Here is a 14,905-nt window from a genome sequence, read left to right on the forward strand (position 1 = left end):
GGATGCTGACGCCGTTTCCAGTTTCTCTGTAGCATAAACAGACGTCACTTGTGCAGGTTTTTCCATGCTGGTGATGGTTTTCTTCAGCCAGCTTCCCGGAAGTGGGATTAGTGGGTCAAAGGCTCTGAACATTTTTATGGTTCTTGATACGTTTTGCTAAAATGCTCTCCAGAAGAGCCACCCACCCGTCAACACTCCCACCAGGAAGATGGAATGCCTTAAATCTTTTCTGTTTTCACAGAAGGAATAGAGAAGGCGCCTTTGAGCAGTGTGGTTTTGTTAGTGCTGTTCATCAGAGTCCCTGGTCACTTGCGGGGGCTGGAAATGAGCATCCTGGGTGAGGCACAGCCCCCGACACCTTCCCATCCCCAAGCTGGCGGGGGTCCTCCTGCCCCCCACACCGCTGCGGAGAACAAGTTGGGTAGTAAACACAGAAGCACAAGGCAGCTGGGGCAGTTTAGGAGAAATCAGAGCGGGCGCGAGGAGGATGCTCTACCCCAAGACACTGGCTGGGCCACCCCCTAGGAGCTGCCAAACCCAAGTCCACTGGAGAAGCTGGAGCCCAGTACGGTGCCTCTCTGGTCCCAGGAAAGGACCAGGAGCAATGAGAATGTCACAGGGGTTAAAAATGGAGCAGTGCCCCAGGCAGACCTAAGTCAGAACCACCAGACCCCTCTCTCTCCAGAGAACTGAGCCTGGCATCCCTGCCGCATCTGAGGGCTGCTCAGTGGGTAAATCTCAGGTGTAATCAAGTGCTCGGTCAGCTAAGGGTCACATTCTGCATTGTGCTTTTTTATTCTGGGAACAAACAGAACAAGATTAGAGAGCGGGAGCAAGGGCATTTCTAAGAACGCTATACCAGGGGCCGAGGGCCTGGCTGGATGGCAATGCAAGCTACGGGCACAGCCAGGGGTGGGCGTGGCTGCCGCACTTGTCTCCAGTCTTGGCTCATGTCTGATGCCTCTGTCCAGCTCCCTTCAGCCCTGCTGTGGTCACCCCGTGCTGCAGGAGGCAGCTCTGGGTGGCCCCCAGCCCAGGGAAAGGGCCTCCCACATACTTCCCCCCATTTCCCAGGGGCAAGGCCAGCACGCGGCTTTCCAAGGAAACGAGCGCCCTGGGAATGTTGTTCCTGGTTCTAGAGCTTTCTGGGTGCTTTGGCAAGCCCCTTTGCCAAAGAAAACTTCTGGGCTCCAGAGCCATGCATCTATCTTCTAATAGGCCCCGAGCCAACTCCTAAGCTTGCAGGGAGAAACAGTGCTGCTCAGTCCTTGCCAGCATGACCTCCACGTGGGGGACAGCGGCTCAGGAGGCCAAATCCGCACAAAAGCACCCAGTGAGTGGACATGGGCGCTCCTGACAGTAACGTGAGTCTCTGGTGAGCACCTCAGCCCTCAGGACACAAGAGGATTCTCCTCGGGTGAAGGATGGGGGAGGCACCCTTCACCTGCTCTGTGGATGGGGCCCAGCCCCTGCCCAGGCCTGCATCTGCGCCTCGGAATGCAGGGGAATGTCACAGAGGCCTCTCTTCCCTCTTCACCCGTTCCCTTTGCCCTGAACTCTTGGGGGGTAATGGGTAACACAGGGACCCCAGCCAGAGCACGGGGGGATGAGAGCCATGCCGACATCCTCCCAACAAACGTGCTGTGTGGTCACAGCAGCCTTGGACTGCACTGGGGATGGGGAAGAGAAGTGCCCAGAGGCCTGCTGAAGAACTCGGTAAATCTGAAACTCATCCTCAGACATAGCTACTGATGGTCACGGCGCGTACTTTCTGCTATAGGAGGCACCATCCAAGTGCCCAGAGTATCTGAGGCAGGGCCACGCCTCCTCCTCAGGATGCTGGCGTGACTGCTGCTGGCTGTGCCATCCTCACAGCGCTCTGAGGTGGCCCATCCCCACTTCATGGCAAAGTGGTATCCACATGGCCCAGCTGATGTGGTGAAGCCGGAGTGAGCCACTCACCTTCTCAGGGGTCCTCAAGTTGCCTCCTCTAGGGTAAGGCCTCAGGAAGGTGCTGGGGCCACCGCCCTTGCTCCAAAGCCCCGGTTGCTTAACAGCAGGCTCCACCTGCTGGCACCACGCTCCTGCCCGCTTAGCTCTTGACCCCAAGAGAGGTGCTGTGGTCATGCCCCAGCTGCAGATGGAAGCCTGAGGGTCCAGACATGAAGCCCCTTGCCTGGAGCCACAACTGATGAGCAATAAGGAGGCCCTTGCTGTCTGACTGTGAAGCCCGAGCTCTTGCTAACTCATGCTTGCGGGTTCCTCAGACTTCGTTCAATTCTAAAAACCTTGTGCGACTGAAGTCTTGGATCCCCTGTGCTACGCGCACTGCCTGTGTGTCCGCAGCTGGTAAAGAGGAGGGCCCTGGACAGTGAGTGCCACATGCGCAGCCCAGGCCAGTCCAGGGCAAGCACGCACCTGCTGGAGGAGGCCGTCCAGCGCGTCCTTGTCCGCCTGGGCCAGGCCGTCCTTCTGCAGCCTCAGCAGCAGCTCGGCCTTCCGGTAGGGCCTCAGCGCCAGGAGGTGCAGCACCCGGTCACGGAAGGGCCGCTGAGACACCCCGCTGCCCCCGCTAACGCTGCCAGCGCTGGTTTTCTTGATGGCGCTTGCCAGGTTGATGGGGGTCGCCCGCTTCCGGGAGGGCACAGCATCCACTGCCCCCGGGGCCGGTTTCCGAAACTGAACCTTTTTGCCTGCAATAAGAGCCAGGCATTAGGGACTGGAAGGGGTGAGGGAGTGGCCACCGTGTCCCACTGCCTGGGGCCGACGCCAAGTTCCTGAGCGAGCTCGTGGGCACCCGTGGATGGCCGATGGCCGACAGCCCCAAGCTCTCACTAAGCCCAACAGAAGGCAATTCAAGCCTCGTCCAGCCCCACCTGCTCAGTGGGGCCCTTGGGCGGCCGAGACTGCCACCTGCTGACCACAAACAGCTCAGTGGGCACTTGCAGGGCCCCACAGTCTCAGAAGCGGGAGCTACAGGAAAGAGAAGCGGGCTTAGAGCCTTAACTGACTTCATCATGGGCAGCCTACATCCTGGGGACCCAAAACACCTGACCCATATGGGGAGAGGGGGCTGATGTTAACAAGGGAGTCCCATAACTGCCAGAGGCAGGCACCCAGAGACTGAACTCCACAGCACTATGCTGGTCCCACAGGATCCGTCATTCTTTTTTATGAAAAAGGAGAAGGAAAATAAAGGCGTCAGGGCCACTTGGGCAGCTGCTCTAGAGGCCCCAGGGTGTGAGCAGCTCCCCAGCTGTGGCCCTGGCAAGTGCTCCTTGAGCAGACCTGGCTGTGCTTGGAGGCCCGGGGGCAGCAGGCCGATCCCCCACCCTCTTGCTGCAAACAGAGACGTACAAGGGGATCCTCCATGGAGCCTCCAGCACTGCTCTCGAGGGAGGGTGCTTCCACTCCTAAGTCATTAACTCCACCTTGGACGGCGCTCCCGCCACTGCAGGAACGAGGACTGCTGAGCAAAGTCAGCGCACACCTTGAATCCTTGGGCCAGAAACCTCTCCACGACGACTTCCTTTTGCATGTATCCCTCAAATCTGATTTGTCAAATGAACACAGGGAAGAAGTGCTTTTAGAATCCTCAGGGCCAGACTTCGTCCCCAGAGGACCCATCTGACGGGCCGACGTGGGGTGGGGGGAGAGGCCTGACACACCCAGGATGTGCACGTCGGTGGCTTAAGAGGCCAGGACACGAGCGTTTCCACCAGAACGTAAACTACTGCAAAAACCTTCATTGTACCCGAAATGGCACCGTAACACGAATTTTGGACCAAGTTTTTGACTGAAAGACCCACCCAAAATGTATTCAAATGTGTACAAATGTCCACATTTGCATCTTGAAGCAAAAGCAGGCTCTGAAGCCCTTTTAGATTCTGGCTGGCACCTCTTGGGCAGCTTACTGCCCAGGGCTCAGGCTCCCTGGTCACTTACAGCCACATCCACTGGGGCCCAGCGCTGACAGGCAGGACAGATTCCTGCACCGTCTGGGGTTTCATTCAGAGCCAACCCCACTGCCAAGCAAGGAAAATCGCATGCTCTTTGGAGCAATGTGAAACGCTCTTGCTTTTCCTTAAAGAAGAAAAAAACCCCAAAAGCCATCAAGTTCTCCCCTGCTGTAAGCCGTTTCACACCTCTCTCAGGGCTTTCTTGCCTGGCAATGCATTCCAATGACTCCTCAACTGCATCTGCATCCAGGAGGCGGGAAGACTACAGCAAGATGACGGGGCTTTCTAAATGGATAAATAGATAGTACTCTTCTCCCTATACTTTTAATGTTGTCAGTGTCTTGACTTCACTGAAATTGTTTCCAAGCAGATGCTGAGGGGCCAGAGCCTTCCCAGTGAACAGGGATCAATGCGTTTCCTTCCTGGTCTCCACCTTATGGCCCCTCGCTGGCCCCCCAACACAGCAGCAGGCTGCCCGCCACAGGGTGCATCTCGTCATCTGCACCTTGCCCCGGCCACGTCGGTCTTGGGAAGGAGACATCTGGGCAGGTGAGGGCAGGGGTGGCAGCTGGAGGACAGACCGAAGCTCTAGCTTCATGTAGGGTGAGTCTCCATGATGGGCAGAGGTCCCTAAGGCTACAGCCTGGGAGAGGAGCCCTGAGATTCAGAATGCCTGGAATTCTCGGGTCCCTTAGTCCATCTTGGGTTCAGGAGGCAGCAGATGCCACCCAGGAAGGACCTTCTGTCCTGACCCAACACTGACCCAGCTCATCCTACCTCTGTCAACCCGTCACTCCCGCTCCTGGTGGAGTGGGCCCTGAGTCTCTCCTGCTCCCCCGACAGCTGCCCAGCAGGTGCAAGGCCCCCACAGGTGGAGCCCCAGGCCCCTGATCCTCACCCAGGTAACGGCCTCCGGGCTTGATGACGATGGCGCCTCGACTCCGCGTCTCCTCCTCAGCCTGTGCCAGGCTCTGCCGCGCTTTCTGGTAGGAGTCGTCGGTGGCACACACTGTGATTTTGTCCTGGATGCTGCCCAGGCAGTCCAGGTGGACATCCCCATGGCTGCAAGACAAGGGGCCAGAAGCTGGGATGAGCACCTGGGATGACCAGGAGAGATGGTCACCACCCCCATGTCCAAGAAATGGGGCTTGGTGCTGACTTGGGCAACACGGTTTCTTCAAGGCACATCTTTTTTTTTTTTTTTTTTTTTTTTTGCGTTACGCGGGCCTTTCACTGTTGTGGCCTCTCCCATTGCGGAGCACAGGCTCCAGACGCGCAGGCTCAGCGGCCATGGCTCACGGGCCCAGCCGCTCCGCGGCACGTGGGATCTTCCTGGACCGGGGCACGAACCCGTGTCCCCTGCATCGGCAGGCGGACTCTCAACCACTGCGCCACCAGGGAAGCCCTTCAAGGCACATCTTGACCCGAAAGAAACAAGGGAACCCAGGTCCCTGGGCCACAGGTGGCACGCCAGGACCTAGACCTGTGCCCTGAACACACTGTAAGGAGCCAGGGTAGCTCACTTGAGAAGGGGAAGAAGGGGCGCTGGGGCTGGAGGTGGTGGGTAAACATCTGCACAGCAGGCTGGGGCAGGGGACGCCACAGTGGAAGTCGGGGTAGGCGGGTCTGCCCACTGGGAGACCTGGGGCAGCCTGGGCAAGGCTCACCTGGAGACGTACTGCTGGATGCAGTCAAAGCTGCCCTGGGGGCTGTCACGGCCGATGTTGGAGAGGTAGAAGGAGAACGTCCGCGGCTCCGTGGGGCAGTCAGGCTGGGGGATGGAGATGTGCTGCGTGGAGAGGGGGGGACATCACCGGTAGGTCCACAGCACAGAAGGGACCACAGGATGGGCCAGCACAGGACCCAGGCCCATCCCTGAAGCATGCCCCTTACAGTGGGAATGTGCAACCACATTCCTTTGAAACGCACCTTTGTTTTCCCGACAGTGACAGGACCAGCGTGTCACCATGGACAGGCTGCTGGTGGGTCCTGGGTTCTCATGCAGTGGCAGGGGGGTGGGGTCCTGTGTCTGGTTTCTAAGCAGCAATGGCAACTCAGTCTGAGGAGCACAGAGCACTCAGCACACAACCAGAGGCAGGGACCCCACCCCAAGCTGGGCCATGACTCAGTTTCCCCACCAAACAGGGCTGATCTGCTTCAGGACAACCGTAAAGATGAGATGAGACAAGATGGGTGGGCGTCAGCAGCGGGCAGGGCATGCTGAGAGGTCGAGATACCCCGACCCGCACTCCTACTTAGCAACGCCCTCTCCACCTCCTCCAGGCCAAACACTGATGACTCCACCTGGGTGTCCGTGAATAAGGCAGGCACGGGCCCCGAGGGGCTCACAGAGGGGCAGCACTTGCCCCCAATCAACCATGACAGGGGATGCGTGTGCCATGGTTTATGTAACCCCAACTTCAGAGAGCACCACTGTAGCCTAGCGAGGCAAAGCCACAGCCGCCAGAGGGAAGAGACAGACGACCTGGCTGACAGACAGACAGACAGCACTAGTCCTGGCCAAAGTGCAGGGTTCAGCATAGGCAGGACATCCAGAGGCCACTTTATTCCAGGCCGACCCTCTGGCCCCCTGCCCACACTGGGTGAAGGCCAGCAGCTGCTGAAAAACACAGACAGGAAAACCTGACATTCCGGCTGCCAGCCCCTGTGCAGGCAGTGGAAGGGCCTCCAGAACCCTGTCACCAGAGGTGACCAGCCTTAAAGTAATCCCTGGGCTTGAGCACAGGAGCTCATCACAGCTAGGCAGACACACAAGGTGGGGTCACAGGTGGTCAACAAGAAGGGGCAGCACTGGGGGTTAGGGGGCAGCAGGCCTCGTTCCTGGGCTGTCGCACCAGCCCAGCAGGCCAGGGCGAGCACGTCTCCTCTTTGGTTGTGTGAGGACGCTAACACGCCTCATCAGCACTGGACAGAATGCGGCTCAGGGCTGAATCCCCCCTGCCCTGTGCGCAGCTGTCACGTGTGACTGCAGGCAGCTCAGCCTGTCTGAGCCTTGTCCGTGAGAGCAAGGACACGGCAGCTTGGGCCACAGGGAGGGATGCGGCTCCCCTGCCCCAGCCCTCAGGGTGGTGTGTAGACCCATGAGGGAAGCTGGGAGGTCACACAACCCAGGGCTGGCTCAAAATGCTGCAGGAAGCCCTCAATGCACAGCCAGTCCCTGCTCCAAAGAGAGGCCCCCGCCGTGCACATTGAGAGCCAAGGCGTCACAGAGTGGCTCCCAGGCACAGCCGCTCAGGGCAGGAAGGGCCTGGCCTGGGGGAGAGGGACAGTCTGCACCAGCCGTCCAAGGACTGCAAATGACCTTGGGCCAATGATCATCCCTGTCCCCCACGTCCCCGCCCCAGGATGAATGCTGCCCAGGAGAAAGGCTGCCCCGTTGGCCCAGCTCCACCCAGCCACCCAGCTAGGGTCTGTCCAGCACTCTCTCCTGGCCCTCCAGCATGATCCTGTCAATGCAGTTCGGGGGCAGGGCCCCCCCCCCCCAGGACACACACCCAGTGGCAGGTGAGGCCAAAGTCCATGGAGGAGACCAGCAGGGTGGCAATGCCAGGTCGGCCCTGGCCAGCCACGCAGGCCCTCATCTCAACACAGACACCTGTTTCTTTATGAGGGTCAAAAAGAGATGGAGCAGCTCACACTCAGCATCTATAAAAAATTCAAACCCAGACTGCCTGCTATCACTCACCTCGGGCAGGAAAACACACATGTACACACACACACACACACACACACACACACACACACACACACACACACACACACACACACACACACACGCTCCAGTGCGTGTGCAGCATCTCGTCCAGCACTAGTAGCCACCCTGTGTTGTCTGCTCGTTCCTTTGCAGATGTGACTTTTGTTCTCCATTATAGAAGTAACTGAAAACCCAGCACTCAGATGCTTCTGAGGGTCACTGTGGGAGATGCACCCGCAGCCAGGTACACACTGATGCAGTCGCCCAAAATGCGGCAGGAAGACTGTACACCACAAAGTCAGAAAAATCAAAAGGCACTTCCGATGGAGCCTGAACCCCAACACGGGTGGCTCTTCCTCCATCCTGACTTTGATCCTCTCCCCTCGCCACATCCCGGCTCTGGCAGAGACCAGGCCTCCCCAGGTGGCATTTTTCCATCTCAGTCTGCTCAAAGGGCAGTGGCTGCCATGACTGCCACAGTCCCCATCAGGCTATCGCCCCTACGAGGAAAGGAGAGGGTACGTACAGCATGAGCCTTGATGCAACCGTGCTTCTCTCTGGGCAGGGGTGTGGTGGAACCTTCACTGTGATCCTTTTACCCTGTGAGAACCTTTTCCACATGGGTATGTATGGCCACTTCCAAAATCCTGGAGGCGGGGGCACAGCACAGAGCCCAGAGGAGGGTCTGTGCAGCTACTGGGGCTGCAGGACGGTGGGAAGAGGAGCTTGCTTGGAGCCTGGCACTGGAGGCTCTTGAAGCCCCAGGCCCTTCCCAGCTCTGTGGCACCACCCCCTATGGAATCCTCTGGTTAACAGGCTGTTTTGCTGCTGGTTAACGATGCTGGTTAATGGCTACCAGTCGCTGGAAACCAGCAGGGAAACCAGCCAGCTGGGCACGAATGGCTCAGGAATGCGCGGCTTTCTCTGTGACAGCGGAGAGCTCGACACATTTTCCGAAACTTGGGCCCCGCTTAGCAGTACGTGTGCCTTCTGGACCAGGTCTCAGCTGCCACGTGGCCCTCAGCTGGCCCGAGCATGGCAGGTTTGGGTGCATCTGATGTTAGCCCCAACTCCTGGTTATGGGGAGGCAGAGGGAGTTGTCATGTGTCTGTGTGCACAGACGAACAGATGGACCTGGAGCAACAAACAGCCTTGTCCCATCCCAAATGGTCCTGGGCACCTGAGGGACTGACATCCGCCTCTGAGGCCTAAGGCCCAAGAGGGGGTGTTGGTTCCACTGCGAGTAGGTCGAGTTCCTGCCAGAGCCCTTAAATCAACCCCCTTTGAAATCTGTCCCAAGTCAGGCCGGCAGCCCTCCCCCAGACCTGCCGGGCCTGGTCTGTCCGCGGTGCAGGTGGGAGCTTCGACGAGACAAATCAGGTCCCGAGCTGGGTGGGGGATAAATGGTGGGGAGCACTTGGTATTCCAGTCTGGTAAGAACAAGACAAAACAGGCACACACAGGAACCAAACTGATGAGCCAGGCTCTCTCCAGCCAGAGGGGTTTTCAGAGAACGTTTGTTTTCATTATCTTTCTTTTCCAGGGAACCCTCAGAATAAAACATATTTTGGGTAAAGAGTTACTACTGCGCAGCTAAATACAACTCCTAAGAGTTGTAGTGGCCTCTTCCGCCCACTGGGAGGCTAGCTTCCTCAACCCCAGACCCAGGGCGCTTTCTAAGCACCTATTTCCTTCTGGAGAGCCGCTCCCGCACACTGTGGGCCCTGGGAAGCGGGAGTGCACAACGCCCGCCCACCTGCCCGCCCCTTCCCGGGCTTTCCAAGTTATCCCCGTGACACAGCAACAAGCACCCCTGTGGCTCAATCTTGCGCACATCCCTAATGATTCCCGCAGAGTTGGCTCCTAGATCACAGAGACACCAGTCAAAGGCCCTTGACAAGTGCCACCAAACCTCATTCTGTAAACTGCCGTTTGGGTTCCTGCTGCAGCACATGCAAATGCCTTCAACAGCCCTGGATGCCAACCCTACTTCCCTTTCTTTCTTTTTTCATCAACTGAAGAGTGCTGGGCTGCAGCCGGCCAAGTGGGGTTTTCTTTTCCCCTCTGCAGCCTGACGCTTCACCAGCTGTCAGGGGCTGACAACTTAGAAGTGACCCCTGATGGCAGAGGGGCCCAGGTCAGCCAGCTCAGTGTCTGTGAGAGGGCAGAGAACACACATGTACACGGCAAATGAAACAAAGGTGAGCATTTTGCTCTGAAGACGATGCCCTAGATGCCCTAGATCATGGATGTGCTACAGGTGGGGCCAGGCTCTCCGGGGAACCTGGCAATGCCATACAGTTGCCCCAAGGAACCAGCCAACACCGGGGCCCAGCCGCACAGCACCCAGCCCTTGCGGCGCTCACAGCACAGGCGGGGAGGTGGCTGGACTGGATGTGACTCCCAACCCAGGAGCTGAGTGACACCGAGACCCTACGCCAGCTGTACTGCATTCACATCAGGTGGGGATTAGCACCAGGAACTGAGTGAGCGGGTTCTGGAATGCAGGGAGGACTCTGGTTCTCCTAAGGCCAAGTTAACCTGCATACAACCCTTGAGGTGGGTGGCCCATCTCCTGGGCAGGGAGGCCAAGGGACAGAGGGAGAAGATCTGGCCAAGGTCCCTGAGCTAAGGAGCAAATAGGGTCTCAATCTTCAGTCTGCCAGCTTCATGGGCCTCTGGGAAGTGGGCCCTGTCGGCCTACGCGGGGTCCAGAACATCGAGTCAGCCCAAGCATCAGGAACGCTGAATGAGCCTGCCCAACTCCACCCGCCAGCCTCCTACTCTATTTCCAACCTCACAGGTGGAGTGTACGGAGCGACCAGGAGAAGTGGGAGCGGAGAGCGAGGCACCCTGCCTCCTCCCCTCCTCCGCTCTGGGTGACCATGCAGGTATGGCCTGGTCAGGACAGAGTCCGCCGTGTGCCTGGCACCAGGCCAGGCCTCTCACACCTGGCAGGGAGGAATGGTCACATTCCATCAATGCCCAGGAGGAGAAGGACAAGGTCCAGAGGTCATAAGGGGCAGACTTAGCACCTGATCCTTCACAGCAAGCTGGGAAAGCACCCACCTTGTCACACAGCCCCCTCCAGCCCTCACATGGTCTCAGACAGGGAATAGCCTCTTAGTGGAGACTCATGGCCTGGCTTGCCCCGAGCTGCAGCGCAGGGCCTCCACACCCTCAGAACCTTCTAGGAACTCCATTACACATGAGAATGCCCAGAAGGAAGGAAATGTGGGCAAAGCATAAGTCTAAGACTAAGATGTTGGGACCCCTAACTTGAATGGATGTGGCTCTTAGGTTTTGCACAGGAATTTGGGCGACACGGGGTACAACCCAGGAGAACCTCACAGCGCTTCTATGAGCAGCCACGTGGTGCCTTGCTGACTAGAAAGCATCGCTCACTGGATAAATGAACACCAATCCGTGCACTGGCTTCCTCATCTTCCCACGGCTGCTGAGGGCACAGAGTGATCATGGGCCACAAGAGGGCGCCACTGGGCCAGTCTGGCAGCAAGCCCAGCATTGACCTCCAACCCCTGGGGAAATGTCTCAGGGAAGATAAAGTGGAGACTGCAAAAGGGTGACTGGCAGAAGACTGATGGGGCCAATGAAGGTGTGGAGGAAGCCCCAGAGGAGGCACGGGGAGGCGGGGGGGTGGGGGTGTCGGGGGGAGGGCCCTGGGGCCTTTAAGGGCCCCACCGACCTTGACTGGTCTTGGGGTGATGGTCAGTTCGTGTGTCCCCCTGGCCAGGCCACAGCCCCCAAAGACTCTATGAATGGTAATCTGGGTGTGCCGTGGAGGTACTCCGTAGATGCAGTGACACCCACGACCAGCGGACTTTAAGGAGATGACCCTCCATGCTCTGGGTGGGCCTCATCCAATCAGCTGAAGGCCTTAAGAAGGAAACTAAGGCCTCCCTGAGGAGGAAGAAGCTCACCTATGAACCCCAGTGCCAGCTCCTACCTGCCCCATGGAATTCAGACTCATCAGCCCCACTACCACATGAGTCAATGTCTTGCAATAAATCTCTTGGTATCAATGTATCTGCACATTCAGACACATATCTCCTCAAGGCTCCATCTCTCTGGAGCATGCTGGCTGGGGCAAAACCCACAGAACCCCTGGTTCTGTAAGAAGCCAGCAGGCTGTCAGGTGGAAACTGACTTAGACACATATGGCAACTCTTCAGATTTAAAAAAAAAAAAAGACTTGCAATGAAGACTAGAAGAAAAACTAAAGTGTTCTAAAGCACCTTTGGTAGGTGGACGATATGGGGGTCCTAAGACCTGGGGGGGTAAGGATTATAGACAACCCACCCTTTCTTCCATTCCCCAATTTTTCTGTAAGATGGTTATTTAGAATCAAATACCTTTCATGAAAAAATGGGAATGTTGAGTTTCTATAACCCCCCTGCCCAGTACCAAAAGCCAGACAAACACCCATGGTCCCAGGTCCACCAACAGAGACAAGCGTCCCACCCTGCGGGGGCACAGTTCCAGGCTTGCTTGGGCTCTGGGGCCATAGTTTTGAATCAGCACAGAGATCAAGTCAGATTGGCGGCTACAGGAAGGAAGTGGGAGAGACTGAAGAGCCACTGGACAGGAGAGCTGCCTTCAGACCACAGATGGCCTGTTGGTGTGGCCCCAGCCACAGGACCAGCCTGGAGGCAACCAGAGGCAGACCTTGACTCAGCATAGGGCCCAGCCTGGCACAAAAGTGGATGGGGCCAAAACACTGCTCCCAGCCGGCTGCTGTGCCCAGCAAGCCCTAACAGGGCAGGGAGCACACCAGTTCCACAATTCTAAATATGATTAAGACCAAAAAAAGACTCACCCCCTGACTTCCTTGAAATCGGATCGAAGGTCTCAGTGAAACAGAGTCCTGCAAAAAAGCAAGATGGAAAAATGTCAATAAAGAATCTGGAAATTCAAAGACTCACTTCCCAGTCATACAAGGAGCCAGATAAGGACAGTGTTTTCAGGAGGGGTGAAATAAAATCCACACATGTTGAAAATTACAGGAAAGGTTACTGGAGCAGGGTTTTGAAGGATCAATAGGAGTTCCTCAGATGGCACAGGGGCCAGGGCTGAAGGTACACATGAGAGGCAAGAGTGAAGATACAGGCAATGGGCAGCCCCCTTTCACCATTCGCCCAAAACCAACAACAGCCCAGGTCATCCTGCCTCAGAAACACCCCACTGGAAAGGAATCGGGGTGGGTGAGCACCACCAGCCAGGAGGCAGGCTGATGAGGTGACGCCCTGCCCCCCAACACCCTGGCAGGACAGAGCCCAACGCCTGCCCAGCTCCCACGTCACAGCTTCAGAGCAGCTTGTCACTGCACTTGGAGTGGCGGAATTTCCAAATGTCACAAGAAAAAATACACCAAAAAACTCAAAATAATTTAAGCTTTAGCTATTCAGAGATCAGCCTTCTGGTGGAATTTCAGAAAGAACACGGATCCAGATGGAGGGTCGCACCTCTTTTTCTCATCTATCTTGGGGCTCTCAGCACCCACCTTCTGTGTAGCAGACATCACCCGACAGGGTGGTGCTGGTTTGTCACCACAACCCCTTCCCTCTACCCCCAAACCCACAGGGCCCAAATTGGCCTCTGTGCCCATTGTCCTCCCCAGTTCCTCCACAGGGTGCCAAAGTCTTGGGCTCTCCCACCTCCATCAGAGCCCACCTGTCAGGTCTCCACCCTAGCGCCCCCTAGAGGGAGGGGAGGCTCTCCCACCTGGGCCCCCCCACGCCTCTCTCAGAGCGTCTGGAGTGGCTACCTGTCTGCTCCCCACTCAGAATGTCAGGCCCACCGCAAGCCCTGGGTGGATAGAGGAGCTACATACACGTGGGGAGAACCAACCAATGGGCAGACTGGCATCTTGGTGCCCGTGACCCCGTCACCAAGTGGGCCAAGGGCTGTAGGCATGTGAGGGAGACAGGGCTCAGCCAGCTTGGACCCTGTGGGCCACACACTCACCCCACTTTGCTTACCAGGAGCCTCCCCTTTTGCCAAGGATCTCCAAGGACTCCGCCATTTGGAGCAGACCTGAGAGGTCACACGGAGCTCCAGCACTTACCTCCATGGGATCTGACCCTCCAGAAACCACCCCACACTTCTAAAGCACAACACTCCTCACCGCCAGGCTGGCAGATATGGGAGGTCCTCCAGCCCCTTGTGCTGCTCCAGCCCCTGCAGGCACAAGGGCCACCGTGCTGCTGAGACAAGGGCCAAGGTCCCTTCAAAGCAGGCTCAGGACCAGATGACCCGTCCCGCAAACCACAACCAGACCACTGCCTGGGCTGCTGTTCAGAGTACTAGAGGAGCAGCACCGGTGGGGGCCCCACCTAGCTGGGCCCCTGCAGATGCAACATTTAAGTGGCCTCTGCTTGGAAATGGGTTAAAGACAGAGATCAAAAAGAAGACCTGCAGGTGGCCAATAAGCACGGCAGAAGCCCTTACTCATCAGTGAGGAAGAGACGGCGCAGGCACCTACTGGGCTAGCTAAAAGAAAAAAGACAACACCCCAGAACCCTCGTCCTTTACTGGTGGGAACATACAAGGTGCTGTAGAAAAGTCTGGCAGTTTCTTAAAAGGCTAAACACAGAGTTACCACATGACCCAGCAATTCCATTCCTAGGGATATACCCAAGAGAAATGAAAATATATGTCTGCACAAAAAACATACATAGCAGAATACTCTTACTATTCAAAAAATAGCCAACAACCCAAATGTCCATCAGTTGGTGGACAGAGAAACAACAGAATACTACCCAGAAATAAAAAGAAACGAACTCCTGATGGACACAACGTGGACAAACCTCAAAGCCACCAGCTAAGTGAGAGTAGCCCAACATATAACACCACACGATGGATGATTCCATCTATATAAAGTTCCAGAAAAGGCAAAACTAAAGATCAGTGAGTGCCTGGAAGTGGGGAGTGGCTGCAGAAGGGCTGGGGGGAACTTCTTGGGTAGAACATTAACACTCACTGACTATACACCTAAAATGGGGAAGTTCTATGGGTTACAAATGATGCCTCCATAATGCTGTGACCTGCCCTAGGGCATACAGAGGGTCTTTCTCTGAAGACTCGTGTGGGCTTTGAGGAACACCACCTGAACATGGGGAGAGAAGACTCCCATCTGTTAACCATTTTCAGTGCAAGAGTGATGTAAAGTGGGTGGAAGGGAAACAGCAGAACACACAAGCACACAGCAAAG

At 56.8% G+C, this 14,905-nt stretch overlaps 1 protein-coding gene across 1 annotated transcript in view; it reads right to left on the bottom strand.

Moving 5' to 3' along the window:
- Nucleotides 1-14,905, bottom strand: part of ELL (elongation factor for RNA polymerase II) — an 81,653-nt gene that overhangs the window by 17,003 nt on the left and 49,745 nt on the right. Inside the window, exons 2-5 of the mRNA XM_082650542.1 lie at nt 12,512-12,559; nt 5,627-5,748; nt 4,858-5,021; nt 2,419-2,693 (exon numbers count right to left, since the gene is read on the bottom strand). Of these exons, the coding sequence (XP_082506668.1) occupies nt 2,419-2,693; nt 4,858-5,021; nt 5,627-5,748; nt 12,512-12,559 (609 nt within the window). The remainder of the gene's footprint in view (nt 1-2,418; nt 2,694-4,857; nt 5,022-5,626; nt 5,749-12,511; nt 12,560-14,905) is intronic.

The sequence above is a fragment of the Grampus griseus genome (genome assembly GCF_964374135.1).
Source record: "Grampus griseus genome assembly, chromosome: 3".
Taxonomy (NCBI): domain Eukaryota; kingdom Metazoa; phylum Chordata; class Mammalia; order Artiodactyla; family Delphinidae; genus Grampus; species Grampus griseus.